Source organism: Bos grunniens, chromosome 1 (assembly GCF_055505025.1).
Source record: "Bos grunniens cultivar Pamir isolate PY7600 chromosome 1, Bosgru_T2T1.0, whole genome shotgun sequence".
NCBI lineage: Eukaryota > Metazoa > Chordata > Mammalia > Artiodactyla > Bovidae > Bos > Bos grunniens.
Window position 1 is genome coordinate 80,628,292 of NC_141165.1, and position 19,436 is coordinate 80,647,727.

At 37.5% G+C, this 19,436-nt stretch overlaps 1 protein-coding gene across 5 annotated transcripts in view; it reads left to right on the forward strand.

The window, feature by feature from the left end:
* Window positions 1-19,436, forward strand: part of IL1RAP (interleukin 1 receptor accessory protein) — a 155,509-nt gene that overhangs the window by 49,796 nt on the left and 86,277 nt on the right. For all 5 annotated transcript variants that reach the window (XR_015133952.1, XM_086319500.1, XM_086319518.1 and 2 more), the window contains exon 2: window positions 8,681-8,745. Coding sequence is in view for 4 of the 5 variants with exons in the window: in XM_086319500.1 (XP_086175626.1) it covers window positions 8,682-8,745 (64 nt within the window). In the remaining variant the exon portion in view is untranslated. The remainder of the gene's footprint in view (window positions 1-8,680; window positions 8,746-19,436) is intronic.

Genomic DNA, 19,436 nt, shown 5'->3' on the forward strand with positions numbered 1-19,436 from the left:
GCTTAAAGATCAACATTCAGACAACTCAGATCATGACATCTGGTCCCATCACTTCATGGCAAATAGATAGGGAAACAGTGGAAAGAGTGGCTGATTTTTTTTTTTTTTTTTTTTGAGGGGGCTCCTAAATCACTGCAGATGGTGACTGCAGCCATGAAATTAAAAGACACTTACTCCTTGGAAGGAAAGTTATGACCAACCTAGACAACATATTAAAAAGCAGAGACAATTTAAATTAAAAAAAAAAAAAAAAAAAAAGCAGAGACATTACTTTGCCAACAAAGGTCTGTCTAGTGTAGTTTTTCCAGTCTATGGTTTTTCCAGTAGTTATGTATGGATGTGAGAGTTGGATTATAAAGAAATCTGAGCACCGAAGAATTGATGCTTTTGAACTGTGGTGTTGAAGAAGACTCTTGAGAGTCCCTTGGACTGCAAGGAGATCCAACCAGTCCATCCTATAGGAGATTAGTCTTGAGTGTTCATTGGAAGTAGTGATGTTAAAGCTGAAACTCCAATACTTTGGCCACCTGTTGCGAAGAACTGACTCATTTGAAAAGATCTTGATGCTTGGAAAGATTTAAGGCATGAGAAGAGGGGATGAGAGAGGATGAGATGGTTGGATGGCATCACCGACTCAATGTACATTAGTTTGGGTAAACTCTGGGCATTGCTGAGGGACAGGGAGGCCTGGTGTGCTGCAGTGTATGGGGTCACAAAGAGTCGGACATGACTGAGTGACTGAACTGAACTGAATGGTTAGATCAAGCCCGTGTGAATAATCCAATATAATCTATGTATTTTAAGCTCTATAATCTTAATTACATTTGTAAAGTTACTTTTGCCAAGTTAAGTAACATTATGGGTTCCAGAGATTAGGGCATGAAGTCCATCTTGACAACCAAGTATTTAGTTTCTTTGGTTTCTTATCAATGTTTTGTAAATTTCAGCATACAGATTTTACATATGTTTGATCAAGCTTTTTAGCTGAACATTTTAGTTTTTCTTTGAGTTATTGTAACCAGTATTAAAAAAATCTTTATAATTGTTTATTGCTAGTTTATAGTAATATGTTTAATTTTTGTGCGTTGACTACACATTCTGTAATCTTGCTAACCATATTTAGTTCTATTTATAAATAGATTCCTTAGGACTTTTTATGTTGAAAATCATGTCATCTGTGTATAGCCATATTGCATGGGTAAGACTTCTAGAATGATGTTGAATAGTACAAGGAATATCCTTTCCTTGCTCCTTAAAGCATTCAGTCTTTTAACATTAGGTGTAATGGCTTTAGGTTTTTTATTAGATGCTCTTTTGCTATTTGAGTAAGTTCCCTCCTATACTCAGGTTCCTGAGAATTTGTATCATGAATCGGTATTGAATTTGGTCAAGTACTGTTCCTGCATCAATTGATATGATGATGTGGTTTTTCTTCTTTAAATCTGTGAAAATACTGAAACCAATCTTGAATTCCTGGGATAAACTCTGCTTGATTGTAGAATATCTGTAAATTTGTTTTCTTGTGCTGTCTATGGTAGGTTTTGTAATGAGAGTAATATTGATGCCATTAAATGAATTGGAACAGTTTTGTCCTCTTTAATTTTCTGGAGGAAATTGTGTAGAATTGATGTTATTAATTCTTTAAATGTTTGGTAGAATTCACCAGTGAAACCACCAACGCTTAAATATTTATTTTTTGGAAGATTTCTACCTATACATGCAAGTTATTTTTAATAATTATCAGATCAGATCAGATCAGATCAGTCACTCAGTCATGTCTGACTCTTTGCGACCCCATGAATCGCAACACGGCAGGCCTCCCTGTCTATCACCAACTCCCAGAGTTCACTCAGACTCACATCCATCGAGTCAGTGATGCCATCCAGCCATCTCATCCTCTGTCGTCCCCTTCTCCTCCTGCCCCCAATCCCTCCCAGCATCAGAGTCTTTTCAATGAGTCAACTCTTCGCATGAGGTGGCCAAAGTACTGGAGTTTCAGCTTTAGCATCATTCCTTCCAAAGAAATCCCAGGGCTGATCTCCTTTAGGATGGACTGGTTGGATCTCCTTGCAGTCCAAGGGACTCTCAAGAGTCTTCTCCAACACCACAGTTCAAAAGCATCAATTCTTCGGCGCTCAGCCTTCTTCACAGTCCAACTCTCACATCCATACATGACCACTGGAAAAACCATAGCCTTGACTAGACGAACATTTGTTAGCAAAGTAATGTCTCTGCTTTTGAATATGCTATCTAGGTTGATCATAACTTTCCTTCCAAGGAGTAAGTGTCTTTTAACTTCATAGCTGCAGTCACCATCTGTAGTGATTTTGGAGTCCAGAAAAATAAAGTCTGACACTGTTTCCACTGTTTCTCCATCTGTTTCCCATGAAGTGATGAGACCGGATGCCATGATCTTCGTTTTCTGAATGTTGAGCTTTAAGCCCACTTTTTCACTCTCCTCTTTCACTTTCATCAAGAGGCTTTTTAGTTCCTCTTCACTTTCTGCCATAAGGGTGGTGTCATCTGCATATCTGAGGTTATTGATATTTCTCCCGGCAATCTTGATTCCAGCTTGTGCTTCCTCCAGCCTGGCATTTCTTATGATGTACTCTGCATATAAGTTAAATAAGCAGGGTGACAATATACAGCCTTGACGTACTCCTTTTCCTATTTGGAACCAGTCTGTTGTTCCATGTCCAGTTCTAACTGTTGTTTCCTGACCTGCATACAAATTTCTCAAGAGGCAGATCAGGTGGTCTGGTATTCCCATCTCTTTCAGAATTTTCCACAGTTTATAATTATAGGACCATTCAAATTGTACTTTTAATTTTGGATGAACTTTGGTAACTTGTGGCTTTTGAGATGTTGGTCCATTTTATCTAAATTGTGGCATTTGCGTGCCTAGAGCTTTTAGTATTGCCTTATTATAATTTTAATGCTGTGTAATCAGTAGTGAAATACTCTCTTTTATTCCTAATAGTGATACATGTTTTACTTTCATTGTTGATTCTCCTGGCTAAAGGTTTAGCAATTTTATTTTTCTTTTCAAGGAACCAGCTTTTGGCTTTGTTATTTTTTCTATGCATATTATTATTTCTGGTCTAAAAATCTTTGAGCAAGAGAAAAAAGAGGCAACAAAGGAAGAGATGGTTGGATAGCATCACCAACTCAATGGACATGAGTTGAGCAAATTCCAAAAGATAGTGAAGGACAGGGAAGCCTGGCATACTACAGTCCATGGGGTCTCAAAGAGTCTGACACAGCTTAGCGCCTGAACAACAACAGAAATCTTTATCTCCATTCTTTATTATTTCCCTCATTTTGCTTGCTTGGTTTAGTTTTCTCTTCTTTTTGTAGGTTCTTAAGGTAAATATTAGATTATTTTTTGGGATCTTTATTCTTTTTTTTTGTGAACTTTTAATACAGAAAATTATTCTCTAAGCACTGATTTAACTGCATCCCATGCATTTTGGTATGCTGGATTTTCACTTTTGTTCAGTTCAAAATATTTTCTAATTTCCCTCAAGACTTTCTCTTTGTTCCATGTATTATTTAGAAGTATATATTTTAATTCCTAAATCTTTGGAGATTTTTAATTAATTAATTTATTTATATTTGTAGTTTAATTCTACGGTTAGAGAATATATTTTGAATTCCTTTAAATTTGTTTAAGTTTGATTTATGGTGCATGATATTATGGTGAATGCTTATGCATACTTGAAAAGAATGTGCCATTGCTTCCAATTTAGAGTCTTCAAAAAGTTGCTCCATGTACTCTCCCCAGGTTTATAGCTACATTCATTAAGAAAGACAAAGTGGAATATGCTTACTTCATTATACCCAGATTCAGAGCCTATTATGTTACTTTGCTGAAAGGTTTTGAAGCAAAACCTACTCAAACGTTATCAGTATATTAGAAAAAGGAAAAGAAAGATCTAGATGGAATTCAGGCTCAAGGAAGTAATTGGGCTGCAGGGCTGATTCTGCATGTGGATGACCATCTAAGTTCTGTGACTTGGTGTTAATGTCCAAGTATTCAGTGGACAGGTCAAAGCATAGGGTATCTGTCAACCACAAATGAAGCAGATAAAGCTTCATGGTTAGATGAGGTTTATCCAGCTTAGAGTAAGATATTACAGGGGAAAAAAATGCAGGCTCCTAGAACAGAGTACTAATAAGAACCAAGTTGAAGGACCATGCCCCAACCAGGTTGCTGAGATTCGGAGAGTGGCTATGATCTGATTATGGAGCTGCATATGGAATTAAGGAAACTGATGTATGAATCTAGCCTGTGGTCTTATGAAATACTGTTGTATAGAAGGAAGCCTGAGCAAATGATGATTCAGAGATAATCTGAATTATTATCTAGGGGTAGATAGCCTAGTTTCAGCCTATCTCCTGGTCAGTGAGAAAATCCAGTGATCAGGGCAAACTCAGAGGTAAGGAAATTTTGAAGCTTAATGTCCCTAGAGAAGGCAGACACTGGAAAGATTAATTTACATGGATAGATGTTAAAGTGAATATGTAATAGCAATCTTTATTATCATGTTGATTACATAGAACTAAGTACATATTTGAAACTTCTTGCTAGGTGATATAGACATTATACTAGGAAACAATGGCATTGAATATGAGATAAGTACTAATATCTAAGAGGGGAAGTGTGGAATGATCATATAGTAAACAAAATGCAGGGAAGGATGACTAGGAATTTATTGTATGTAGGTTCTAGTCATCTGAAGCAAAGGCAGAAGCTATTAAACCCCAGCACAATAATATAAAGCTAGGTTGTACTTCAGACCATGAGAAATCCTGCATTATTAGATAAATTCCTTTTCTTTTCTGATTGTTTCTCCAGTCTAAAAACACCCAGACCCACTCTCCACAAGAAATAAGAATCAAAAGCGTATTACTGGACTTCCCTGGTGGTCCAGTGGTTAAGATTCCAAGCTTCCACTGCAGGGGGTGCGGCAGGTTCAATCCCTGGTCTGAAAAGTTCTGCATGCTGCAGTGCAGCCAAAAAAAAAGGAAAAAAAAAATTGTATTACTTGTAACAATAGTAAACTTCTGAGGCTGAATGCAAATCTATGTTAAATGAATCAATCTTCTCAGAAACATTTCAGATCATTGGTACCTTTAGTCTTTTAAAACCAGCCTGCACAATCATATTTTCTTTTCAGTCTGATTTATTCTGATTCATTACAAGGCAGGACTGACCCTGGATTTGTATTTGCACACATTATTTTAAGTTTACCTTGGTAACCTGACTCCTTGTTGCCTCCAGCATAACCCAGTTACTCCTGGGATTATCAATTTAGGCTCTCAATCACACACTAATTAGAATGTCTTCAAAGAGTTGCCATAGGAACTCAGCAGCTTATAAACAGGCGAATTGTGAAAGTAGAGAGGTGTGAGGCTTTTTTTTTTTAATAGCCAAAAACAGTTTGGCAGGTTAGAATCCTTTAGCATAGCTGAGTATTGGAACTGAGATTACTTTGCTTTATGCTGCTGCTGCTGCTAAGTCACCTCAGTCCTGTCCGACTCTGTGCAACCCCATAGACTGCAGCCCACTAAGGCTCCCCTGTCCCTGGGATTCTCCAGGCAAGAACACTGGAGTGGGTTGCCATTTCCTTCTCCAATGCATGAAAGTGAAAAGTGAAAGTGAAGTCACTCAGTCGTGTCCGACTCTTAGTGACCCCATGGACTGCAGCCCACTAGGCTCCTCCGTCCATGGGGTTTTCCAGGCAAGAGTACTGGAGTGGGGTGCCATAATTAAATGTCTACTTGCTCTCTTTTGACAAGGACTATACAGAATTATTAATTACTTTTGTTAATGTCTTGGATGAGGACATAGGTGGAATGTTCATCAAGTTTACGGATGACACAAAACTAGGAGCATAACAATTATTGTGTTGATTGACTGAGGAATCGAACTGATTTCAAGACAGAATTTAGTGGCAATCCATCCAATATGTGCCTGAAGAAAATTTCTGTGATTCTCTCTTTGCTGTTTAAAGTAATCCCAAGTTCTTAGCCTACTGTTCAAGACCTTGCAATATTCTGATCCTAAAACCCCTTGCTTTCCACCAAAATCTTTTATAGTTCTTTTCCTAATACCCTGTGCTTGAGTCAAACTGAATTATTTATAGATGATTTCCTATTTATGTTCCATGCTTTCCTCTGAGCATTATTCTCCACTGAGTTTCTTTCCCCAACACTTTCCTTCTGCCTCAATTCTAAATTTCCAAACCACTTCTTTCAGTTTAAAGCTACCTCTTCTATTTAGTCTTCTTTGATGGCCTTAGCTGGAGTAATCCCTTTCTTTTGCTGATCTTCAATAACACTTATCAGCTCCTCTCTATTTTTATCACTTTACTTTGTGTTGCAGCTACTTCTTGTACACACTTAAGTTTCTGTTAGACTCTGCTTAGTACTCAAACTTCCGTCTGATAAATCTTTGAACATCCTGTAGTGCCTCTGCATGTCTATTGTTCAAAGTTGATGGTGCTGAAGTGGTTTGCATGTGGTGTATTTCCTCTATGGGGGATAAGTGCCTTTAGAGAAGGCCCTACATCTTGCTTGAGAGGTCTCTGCAATTATAGGCTAGTGACTTGTAAACAGAAAGTGTTCAATACGTGTTTTATTGAATTAAAGAATGCCAGTAGGAAAACTCCCTAAGGGAATGGTATAAGAATTAGAAGGGAATGGTGGTGTTAAGAAAGAGACATTTAATTTCTGAGATAAAATGTTGTTTAAGATATAATAAACTCTCCTGTGATTTGTGTTGCTGTTGTTCAGTTCCCAAATCATGTCTGACTCTTTGCAACCCCATGGACCTCATGCAAGTCCAGCATGCCAAGCTTCCCTGTCCCTCACCATCTCCTGTAGTTTGCCCAAGTTCATGTCCAATGAATCAGTGATGCCATCCAACCATCTCATCCTCTGTTGTACCCTTTTCCTCCTGCCGTCGATCTTTCCCAGCATCAGGATCTTTTCCAGTGAGTTGGCTCTTCGTGTCAGGTGGCCAAAGTATTGAAGCTTCAGATTCAGCATCAGTCCTTCCAAAGAGTATTCAGGGTTGATTTCCTTTAAGATTGACTGGTTTGATCTCCTTGCTTTCCAAGGGACTCTTATATACAATCATGCTAAGAAAGAAGCACAATAGAGATTTTTGGTGATGTGTGGCCAACAGAGGTGACAAGTGTATGAAACTTGCATCCTCCTTTAAAATGACCACACATTCTGGATGGCTTGAACAATACTGGTCTATACCTTTTGTTTCAGTGTAGCACTCTTATAAATGTTCCATTTCAAATGCTGTTAGTAGGTCACCCTATTTATTAAATACTTCTATGATTTTTAGACTACTGTACTACTGTGAAACTTGTGAAACTTGGGATAATAGACATAGTTTGTCAGGTGTGGATATAAATCTCATCTCTGCAACCTACTAGAAATATGATCTGAACAAGTTACCAAGACCTCTGTAATTACCCCCATATATCTGTTATGTTCAAAACAGAGTGGAGGTCCTTGATATGTAATTTCTCAATAATATTCAGGTTTCAGTACTTATAACCCCACAGAGGTTTTATCAGGGGCCAGATATGTGTAGAATAGTGGTGAAAGAAATAGTTAACAGAGTTGTTATACCTCTAGCCCTTCTGCATTAAAGATCACACAACCAAATAAAAGGACATTGTTCTTGCTAGTGAACTGTTTCAGCTGGTTACCAACAGAAGGGCTAAACATCACAGAAACTAGAATCCAGCTTCATCATTTGTCTCTTGAGTAGGAAGAGTAGAGCAGGCACAGTAAGACATGAGAGTTATACATTTCCCTTTACTATAAATTCAGAGTATCATGGACTGCAAACCAAGTCTGAATCTAGGATTTCTAGATTTTCTGTTCCTCACTAAGAAGAAAAAGTGTCTAGATAATAAAACATTTCCTAGTGGAAATAAACCAAGACAATATGATGAAGAGTAAGAACAAACTTATCTGCCAGAAATTCAACTCTGATGAAAAAAAAAACTAAAAAAAAGTATTTTTAAGTAGGCAGAGTTCAGTGATTAAGAGACCATTCTAGAGCCAGGCTGTTGTAATTTAATCATTATCCTGCCACTTTCTGGGGCTTCCCAGGTGCCACAAGTGGTAAAGAATCTGCCTGCTAATGCAGGAGACTCAAGAGACGAGTGTTTGATCCCTGGGTCTTCAGGAAGATCCCCTGGAGAAGGGAATGGCAACCCACTCCAGTATTCTTGCCTGGAAAATTCCATGGACAGAGGAGCCTGGCAGACTACTGTCCATGTGGTTGCAAAGAGTTGGACGTGACTGAGCATGCACACGCTAGATGCACCAGTTACTCTTTTCTAGCCAAAGGATCTTTTATCTTATTTATACTTGTCTCAGTTTTCTTACCTGTAATATGGAGATATAAAAAAAGCCTATCTTCCTGGTTGATTCTGACAATATTAACATTGTAAAATTGTTATAATTTTATGATTGTGTCATATTTTTATAAATATTAAAAGTGTGTTATTATAAATATATTTTTGTGTTAATATTGTAGAAGTCTTAAAACAGTTCCTAGTCGATAGTCAGCCTACATATGCATTAGTATTGTTTAAGCACTTGAGGGTAATAAGTACTCTCCTTGCCTTTGTATTTGTATTGACAGGATGGGACTTCTGTGGTGTGTAATGAGTCTGTACTTCTATGGGATCCTGCAAAGCCATGCCTCAGGTAAGTGAATGTCTCTTAACAATCTATTAAGATGCAGATAACACATAGAGTAATGTCATATGTCTGAAAATGGATTAAGAGACCATAATGTTGATTATTTCCATTGACTTCTGTGGTAATATAAAATCTTATATTTGACAGAATCATATAGTTTTGATGGTGGCAAGAACTACTGAAATCTTTAGTCTTTATGGGACAAAGTACACTGGGAGGACTGGTTTGGTGTTTAATTATAGAAATTCGTCTTCGCCTTCACATCTAAGGCAACTAGTATCGTATTTCTTCCCCTTACCTCAGGTTCTATGGGAAAAGAAATGACAGTGATAGTGGATGACTTCTGTTTTCCAAACTTGAGCCAGTGGCGGAGAAAGCCTTGGTGGTAACAGCCCATTGATACCTTATAAAAACAAATAAATAAAGATAGAGTTTTGCTCTGATGACTCCTGCAATGGAGGAGACACAAGAGACACAGGTTCAGTCCTTCAGTTGGGAAGACCCCCCGGAGAAGGAAATGACAGTCCATCTCAGTATTCTTGCCTGAAAAGTCCCATGGACAGAGGAGCCTGGAGACCTACAGTCCAAAGGGTCACAGAGAGTTGGACATGGCTGAGCAATGTCCAACTAAGCACACAGAGAGCACACACATAGGAAAGAAAGAACCTATCATTAGGCTCATTCTTTCTTTGGATGTTGCTTCATAAGCATACGAAGATGCAGCCAAAATATTTATTGAGTTTAAATAACCAAACTCAGCTATCATGGAAATGGATCGTATGACATCAGAGTTACAGCGGACTTTAAAGTCTGTCTTTGTGGGTCTTATCTCATCTGTAGAAGTACTGCTCAGAACTATTTGATGGTACCTCTAACTAGTGATCATCTCATTTTGGCCCATTATATCTTTGGACTGATCACATTATTAGAAAATTTTTAGTACATATAACTGAAATTTGTCTTTTGTCACATCCATACCTTTCTTTGGTTCAACTGCTTGATTTAAATGGAAAACACCTCATCTCATGAGTCTCTAATTTTAATTCAAGGAACTGAGTTATCTTCATTTAAAGAAAAACATTCCCATGTATAATTTCCCTGATGATCATGGATCATACTTTGAATATCATTGCTTTGGAATTCTTCTATGTGAGAGGCCAGCAGAGATGTTCAACAGGGGTCACCAAACCATGGCCATGTTCTCCCGTATATACCTTCAACTGTTCTTCATGTGGCATGGATTTGAGCCTTTCTACCATCTTGATTATTTTTCCTGTGTGTGTTTGGTGTTGCTATACCACTTAAGGCATTTTATTGGAAACCAAAAATAGCACTAAAGGAGGGGTATAACTTGGACAGAGTACAGCTCAAAGCCAAGAGAAGGAGCGATAACTTCTAACCTTGTTGGCCCTTAGAGGCTTTACAGAGGAGAGGATATATTATAAGCAGGACTGATATTCAGCTGGGATGCACTAGTATAGAGCTCTACTGCCTGTTTAAACCAGCATCTACCCTGCTTAATTGAGTGTCCCATTTGACTGGCCAGTTCCCTGATGTCCTGATTTTAAATATGCTGAGTATAACCCCTGATTGGAGTTTCTTATTTGATTTAGTTCTGTCCTTGAATGGTATCTTCTTAAGAGGCCTTCCTTAACCATCTTAACTAAAATAGCCCTGCCAATCACTCCAGTCCTCTATCCTTCTTTAGTTTTCTTCATAACACTCATTATTTTTTGTCACTATATCAATCCTTCTCATCCTTTTTTTCTCCTCCTCTTCCTTTTTCATGTTCTTTTCCCTTTCCAATCCCTGTTTTCCTCTCCTTTCTTTCTTTCTCTCTCTCTCTTCCTCTGTTCCTGCCTATTTCTCTGCTTTTAAGCTCCCCAAGGACAGGGACTTGTCCATTTTGTCTGTGCACTTGGAGTAAAGATGGACACATAGACACATAGTAGGAACTCAATGTTTACATATATACAGGTAGATATATGATAGGTATAGGTAGGTGTATGTATATATGTGTGTATATATGTGTGTGTATATTTATATATATATATATATAATGAATGAAAAACTGTCCTTTTACTTTTTTTTTTTTGCCCAAGTTGGTCAACTATATAATTGGTCAATTATAAAGTTTATTATAGAACTTGTTTGTATTCATACTAGCAATTCATCAATGTGGTTTTATGTCCTCACCTTGAAGGGAAATGGAAAAATGACCTTGTTAACCTTGTTAGAGATCAATGAATTCTCAGGAGTCAGTGGCTCATTAGTGCTGGTGCCTCCCCACTGGTCCTGGCAGAGTTGCTTTTCTGAATGACCTTTACTGTAATCCATCCAAGGAGCACCCCCCACCACCCCCTCAGATGTTGTTGGAGAGTGAGCTTTTTACCCAGGAACTGACTCATAATTCTGCCAGGGAAGCTGACTTCTTGAATAAAATACGTTCTCATACCAGCCCCATTGAGTCACCATGGGAGCAGGAAACATGTTGTAATGCCCTCGGCCCATCTGGCCCATATTCATTTGCCTTCCTTATGAAAAGGTATATTGTGTCTGTGTCAGTGATGCACTTCCTAGTTGGAAGGAGAGGAACAAAAAGTAAGTGTTATTGACAAAAATAAAAGGGGAACCGGCTCTGAGCTATGAGAGGGAAAAGGGATCCGATGAACCAACCTCTCGTGCATCATGCCTTTCACAACAGAGTAGATGACAGTAGACTGGTTAGCCTTTCATAAGGCCCTTCCTGTGCTTCAGGTACCCGTGTTAACGGAACCACAGGATCGATGTGAACAAAGAAAGATATCTTGAAAACCCTAAAGCTCTGTACATGCTTGTGATATTTGTTTTATCTTGTTCCTCTGGACTCCTTCGTGTGGGCTCTTCTCTAAAGAAAAGTCCCAAATTTTAAAAAGAAATCGCAACCACACGACAGTTTTATTTCTATGTGGTGCATTTCAGATACCATCAACTGGACTTTAAGGCACACAATTCTGACTAGAAAACAGTCTTTCTATAGCAGTACTGTGATTTCCATCTTCACTGGGGAGTGTGGGGTCAACATTTCATTTCTGATAGTAATAAAAGCAAATAATCAAGAATCAGTATTTGCTCTCTTTTAAGGAATTAAAGCTTGAATGATTTTAGTAGTGATAATATAATTATAATGTAACAGTTATAGAGGTGATAATAAAGCTCCCTTTGCTGAAATAAAATTTGATTTGAATTTTACATATTCTTTGTCATTTAGTTCTCACACCCAAAACACAGCAGTCAAGGTATTTTAACTCCCTTTTAGGGGTCAGAAAATTAGAATCAGAGTGACTGAGAGAGCTATCCAAAGTCATACAGTTAGTACTTAACAAAACTGTGACTGCAGCTGTTTCCTCATTTCCTAAGATAGATATTATTTTTACTAAATACATTCCCCTTGGACTCTACTAGCATATAAATAATTTAGAAAAATATATTAAGATCCCAGGGGTCATGAGTTTTGCTAATTGTTAACCCTGTAATAGATTGCTATGTTTTTTATTAATACACGAGAATTATTTTTACTCCCTCTTTCCCCTCATTTGAGATGTTTTACACCCACAAGCAAGAAAACCACTGTAATGTAAGCTCAAGACTCAATATTCCCGTTTTTGTTTCTCATACAATTAAATATTTCCAATACTATATGCAAAGAAGTTCTCCTTTGCAAGAATTCTAAAAGCAGCCTAATTTGTCACACACTTCTCTTTTGGTGTGTTTCTTTGGCAGCATGTTAGAAAGTTGAACTGTTTAAGCCACCTTTGGAGTAGAAATAAATATTCGTAAATTATGATTCCAAGTTGGGAAGATAGTTAGAATGGTACCATGTATAATCTGATGAATTTGAAAAATACTGCCATCTCAAAATTATTTGCTACAGACCATATGAAAAATGATAGCAATGAATTTTCTTCCCCAAATGCACACACACGCACACACACACACAAACATCTTTGAATACAGCTTTTTATTTCAGAGTCAACAAACTGTTGACTGTGTGCCAGGCGCAGGGCTAGATTTTTCACACATTATCATTAGCTTCACAGAAAACACTGTGATGGGGGTGGGGTGTAGAGATTCTTACAACCCTCTTATAGATTAGGAAATATAGAGCCAGGGTGGGGGGCGAGCAGGGAGGAAAAGGTGAGAGGGGAGTGTGGGGTTGGCCTCAGTTAGCAGTACTTCTGATAGGGTTTCAAAGGCCATCTTTCCTCCAAAAGCCAAGCTCTTTCTTTTATACCACATTGCCTAACCTTAGGGCTTTCTTATGCTAACAGAGGTAAGATTCCTTGATTTTTTTATCATTATTTTTAAGAAATTTGCAGAGAGTGGAAACAATAGTGTGACTTTTGGGGGATGAATTACACTATGTAAAATAAATAAGTAAAAGCATTGTGGCTTAGCAGGAATCCAGATATTGATTCAAGTTCTGACTGTTTCACTTAATGAGTTGTTTAATGACATTAAAGTCATTTAATCATGCTGTTTCTCTGTGTCCTTACATATCAACTAAAGCAACCAACCGATTAGCAATAGCAAACCTAACCATCCAGCCAACTAAACCAACTGACAGTAGCAAAATCTCAACCAACTCTTCATTATTGCTTATTTATTAAAGAACATTGTGGGTCTTACAATAAACCATGGACATATCCAAGATACACCATTCCTATTATTTAATTATTTTTAATGACAAATATTTATCTTACAGTGATTTCACTTTATTCTAAATATCCTGTGTTTGACCATTTCATATTGTTAGAATCCAGGGTAAATAAAGAAAAGTTCTTATTGTAAGAATCTTGCAGTCAAGTCTGAGAGAAAGAAGAGAAAAAAAATACCAAACAAAATTGCATGAGAGAGCAGAGAAAGTTATTAATCCTGTAGGGCAGTATAGAAGATTTCTCAATCAAAGAACAACTGTTCTTTTCTAGGAGAAAATACATCTCTTATTTGGGAACAGAATAGTTCAGTTTGGCTGAAGGGATAGTGTGAAGATGTTTAGAAGCCAAGCTGGAAAGGTAGGCTGGGAACAGATTGTGGAGGACAGGAATCCCTGCAGGTGAAGGAAACATTTTTGTTTAATGTATTTTAGATACACTTGGGCAGTTCTTTGTTATTGTTTTTCTTCTACAAGGATCTATTGTATTTTAGTGCCAAGCAATGGTTCCTTCAGTTTGGGGCACAGATTCAATTTGTTGCCAGCTCCATGGTCTCATATTATTTGAATAGCTTTTTGAAAAACTCCTTACTTGGGTGTACTTGTGACATTCAGCCCTATCTCTGTTGCTCATGGCTGGCCATCCTGAACACATTTTGTTTCTATGCAATTTAGTCCAAACATTTAGAGAATGTGAGAAGAATACAGTTTCATTTTATTCTTAGACCTAAAGGTCATTGGAATTATAACATTCACCCTGATGTCCTTTAAATGTTTCTTCTTGGGAGCAGGTATCTTCACTCTTGTTTTTTTTTTTTTTTAATGCTTTGAAAGACTGATGTTTATGTTTAGTTACTTGTACTTCCCAAGGGTGGGTATTGAGAAGATATTAGGGTATCTAATATCACACACACACATACAATTTATTGATGTGATGCTGACTTCGCAGTTATAAATTCTCTAGAAAGGCTTCTTGTAATACAGTGATATTTCTATGTTTAGAAAAATGACCTGATTTTTCCTTCACATGTGTGAATTAAGAGAGGACACTATTTTTTCAGGGAATACGTGAGTATATATGGTTCTCAGTGACAATGTCTGGCTTATAAGGCTTTCTTCTGCCCTTTGAATCACCTTTGTTTCTGCAGGCCCATTCCACCCTTCACCCCTTAACATTTGTTTCTGCCATATTTATATGAGCTTTAGAGAACCAAATCACCATCTGATTACCACTGACTCACTACTGGGCCAGTCCTCACCCATTTTATTTCACTATTTTTAAAACAGCTTTTGTATTTAATGGATGAATTTCTTTAGAAAATAAAATATACCTCTATCCTGAATTAAAAAAAAACAAAACCCAAAGATTGCTTTATTCTAAAATCCACTGGGTGTTGCAATTGCTCATTTATTTTTGAGGGACAGGGAGAAAATGGGTAAATTTTATAAATAATATGAGAACCTTGGTCATAATTTCAAGTACCTGCCATACAAACCTATAAAAGCAATATACAGAATTGCCTCCTTTTGTCTTTCTCTGTTTTAGAGGCAGTAGGCACAATGAAAATACAGGATGGTTGAGAAAATGAGAGAAAAGAGACAAAACAGTCACATACTTGATAATCTAAACTTGGCTGAGTTCTGTTATTTTCGTGAATTTCTTTAATCCTTCTGCCATCAGAATCAAAACTCCTGGCATAACTTTACATTATTAGGAAATAAATACCCTTTCCTACAGTGTTTGTAAGGTCTGTAATAATAGTTTAAGGCTCTTTTCCATCATTGTTATTTTTTTTGTTAACTTCCAAGATACTTTCATATTTTTTGAAGTACTCCTTAAGCTAGGCAGGAGTATGTATTTAAACAAAAAATATAGGAGTATGGTTGATTTACAGTGTTGTGTACAGCAAAGTGAGTCAGTTATACATATACATATATCCACTCTTTCTTAGATTCTTTTCCCATATAGGTCATCACTGTGCATTTTGATATATATGCCACTGTACTGATGTTTGCATTTTTCCCGTAACTTATATAACAGAACATAGTGGTCCCTTTAAAGTCTGGGCTTTCCATGCCAGGGAGAGGGATGAACTGAAGAGTATATGCCAACTATGCTTCCTTCAAAACTTATGTAGGTACGCAAAAGAAAAGAAATAGAAAGAGAGGTCATTCATCAGTCACTGGTAGCTTTTTCTATATAAATATAGCTCTTTATTAATATAATATTGTGGGTTTTATTTGATTCTTAGTTGAAATATAGATCTCTATTAGTGTTCAGGCAAGCACAGATATACAAATTATTGTTCTCAAGCAGTTCTCAACCATTGTTGACCATTATTTACTCTAGCTTTGTTTACCCTTTTTCACTTTGGGAAGACACCTCTAATCATTCTTTGTGGACTAGTTTGCTGTTCAAACATTTTATACTTAATAAATTAAATTGATGCACCAGAGTTAATTCTGTCCTTCTCTAGATCTTTGGGACTTCAGATGGCCCCAAAACTCTTAATGAACTAATTTTTGCTTCTCACTTAGAAAGCCTTAATTTTATCCTCATATTTTCTAATTTGCTTTGGACTTTTTGCTCTATCTAGTCTCCTGGGAAAAACTGAATTTCTCTTATACAGGACTTTTTGACATCCATGGCTTGCTTCTAAATGTCTTTTCAGCGGTTTTTTATTTTCCATTCAAGGTAAAGGAAAACAAAGAGGAGTGAGGGTGAGGAGAGAAGAGGAAAGAAAAAGGAGAGATGAAGAAAGAAGAGATAGTGATAGAGACAGAGACACATAGAGAGAGATACAAAGACAAAGAGCTACAGAGTCTTTCCGTAGAGGAATGTTGCTGCGTTTGATGCAATCCCAGTTATATACTTTTTCACGTCATTAAAAAAAAAAGAAACACATTTTTTTAAAAGATACCACACTTAAATACTCTCCCTTTCTAACTGAACTTTACATTGGATGGTGTCATTTCAGAATAGCTCAGCTTCTGTTGTTTATCTCTACATTCTCTTTTGTCTTAGTATATTAAAATGATGAGATTAAATAGAAGCCTGAAATATTATAGGAGTTTCCTTGTATCTAGTGTTCTTCTAGCCAAGAGTGCCATCAGCGTCTTTAAGATACTTGTATTGTGAAGGCAGAAGACGGGAGAGATGGTGGAGGCACAGAACTGTGCATTGCCGGCATGGTAATGAAGGAAGAGGAGATGGCAGGCAAGAGTGTTCCCTATGCACTCTGCATACATAAGGTCTAGGGCAGAAACAATCTGTTTGCAATTGACACTGAGCTGTAAAATGTCTTTTCTATTAGCAGTGTATTGCTTGCGGATCAGTAGAAACCCAGCTTGTATTTAGGTCTAAGAGAAAGGTATTGCTTTGTTTGGAGGATGGTTGAAATAACGGAAATTGTGAATAAAGCAGTTAGTAAATGGAAGTGTTGGAGGAGTCCCTCCCATGGCATGCACTATTCTTAGTGAGATGCTAAGGGGAATTTCAGGAAGAAAGTGAAGCAGGGTCTTTGTTTCTGGTTACTTATTAAAGCAAGCTCTTAGCTATTTCACCTGTATTACTCTAAATATCCTATTATTAAAAATGTTCTTCCTCTCATCTACAATGCAATGATAATTTATGACTGCAAAAATAGCCATGAAGCATTATGTAATATTGAATTTTTTAATCACCAAAGGAAGATCTTGTTAAACTAAGCATGGTTTTAAATATCTTTTATTCTAATTCTCTGTAAATTGGTAATAACTATAGTGGAGTGTGTGTGTTTAACAGAAAAGAAGGAAGGTGAGGGGGATAACATTAATTGAATTAGGGAGTTGTGTGTGTGTGTGTATTAACACAAAATAGTACATAAATTTCTAAATAATCTCATAAGATAGAGATAAATGTTTTCATCTGTCTTTACCAGAGAGGAACTCCAGATTCAGAAAAGTGAATTTAAAAAGTTCAATTAACTTAAAAGCCCTATTATTAGGTGGCTTTTTCCCAGGTGGCTCAGTGGTGAAGAATCCACCTGCCAATGCAGAAGACTTGAGTTCAATCCCTGGGCTGGGGAGATCCCCTGGAAAAGGAAATGGCAATCCACTCCAGTATTCTTGCTGGGAAATTCTAGGGACAGAGGAGCCTGGCAGACTATAGTCCATGGGGTCACAGAGTTGGACACAACTTAGCAACTAAACAACTATTACTCAATGGTAAAACTTGTCTACACAATTGACTTTAAAATGCATGCTGTTTGCTCAGTACCATGCTACCACTGAATTCTTTATGATTAAAACTCTTTATTTTCTAAATATGCCAACCAAAACTCTGTCAATAATTGATACAGAGCATACACATTTGAAAGGAAACATTCAGCCAATTAAAAAAACAGAGAACATAGGATGTGATTTTTTCATGGTACAAATACTGTGTCAAAATTGATTTGTTGCTTCCTGAAGCATATATAGTGCACTACAATTGCATATATTCAGATAACATATTTTTCCAAGGTCATAAAAAACTTCCTAAAGGAAAGCAGCTCTAAACAAGATTGCAGATGCGTGCAGGAACAGTGGTTCAGTGCAGATGTAGTGGGTTTAAGGGAAATGGGAAACTGTTAATTGTAGTATTCAAGGTTCAGTTCAGTTCAGGTCAGTTGCTCAGTCGTGTCTGACTCTTTGCGACCCCATGAATCGCAGCATGCCAGGCCTCCCTGTCTATCACCAACTCCTGGAGTTTACCCAAACTCATGTCCATTGAGTCAGTGATGCAATCCAACCATCTCATCCTCTGTCATCCCCTTCTCCTCCTGCCCTCAATCTTTCCCAGCATCAGAGTCTTTTCAAATGAGTCAGCTCTGTGCATCAGATGGCCAAAGTATTGAAATTTCAGCTTCAACATCAGTCCTACCAATGAACACCCAGGACTGATCTCTTTTAGGATGGACTGGTTGGATCTCCTTGCAGCCCAAGGGACTCTCAAGAGTCTTCTCCAATACCACAGTTCAAAAGCATCAATTCTTCAGCACTCAGCTTTCTTTATAGTCCAACTCTCACATCCAGGACTCACATCTCACATGACTACTGGAAAAACCATAGCCTTGAGTAGACGGATCTTTGTTGGCAAAGTAATGTCTCTGCTTTTTAATATGCTGCCTAGGTTGGTCATAACTTTACTTCCAAGGAGTAAGCATCTTTTAATTTCATGGCTACAATCACCATCTGCAGTGATTTTGGAGCCCCCCAAAAATAACCCCAAAAATAAAGTCTCTCACTGTTTCCACTGTTTCCCCATCTATTTCCCATGAAGTGATGGGACTAGATTCCATGATCTTAGTTTTCTGAATGTTGAGCTTTAAGCCAACTTTTTCATCCTCCTCTTTCACTTTCATCAAGAGGCTCTTTAGTTCTTCGTCACTTTCTGCCATAAGGGTGATGTCATCTGCATATCTAAGGTTATTGATATTTCTCCCGGAAATCTTGATTCCAGCTTGTGCTTCTTCCAGCCCAGCATTTCTCGTGATGTACTCTGCATATAAGTTAAATAAGCAGGGTGACAATATGCAGCCTTGATGTAATCCTTTTCCTATTTGGAACCAATCTGTTGTTCCATGTCCAGTTCTAACTGTTGCTTCCTGACCTGAATACAGGTTTTTCAGGAAGCAGGTCAGGTGGTCTGGTATTCCCATCTCTTTCAGAATTTTCCACAGTTTATTGTGACCCACAGAGTCAAAGGCTTTGGCATAGTCAATAAAGCAGAAATAGATGTTTTTCTGGAACTCTCTTGCTTTTTTGATGATCCAGCAGATGTTGGCAATTTGATCTGTGGTTCCTTTGCCTTTTCTAAAACCACCTTGAACATCTAGAAGTTCATGGTTCACATATTGCTGCAACAGAATGATCTCTGTTCGTTTCCAAGGCACACAATTCAATATCAAGGTATTCAAGGTTACACTGGCATTATTCATTTGGCTTCCCATGTGGCTAACTCAGAAATATTAATTGGAACTTG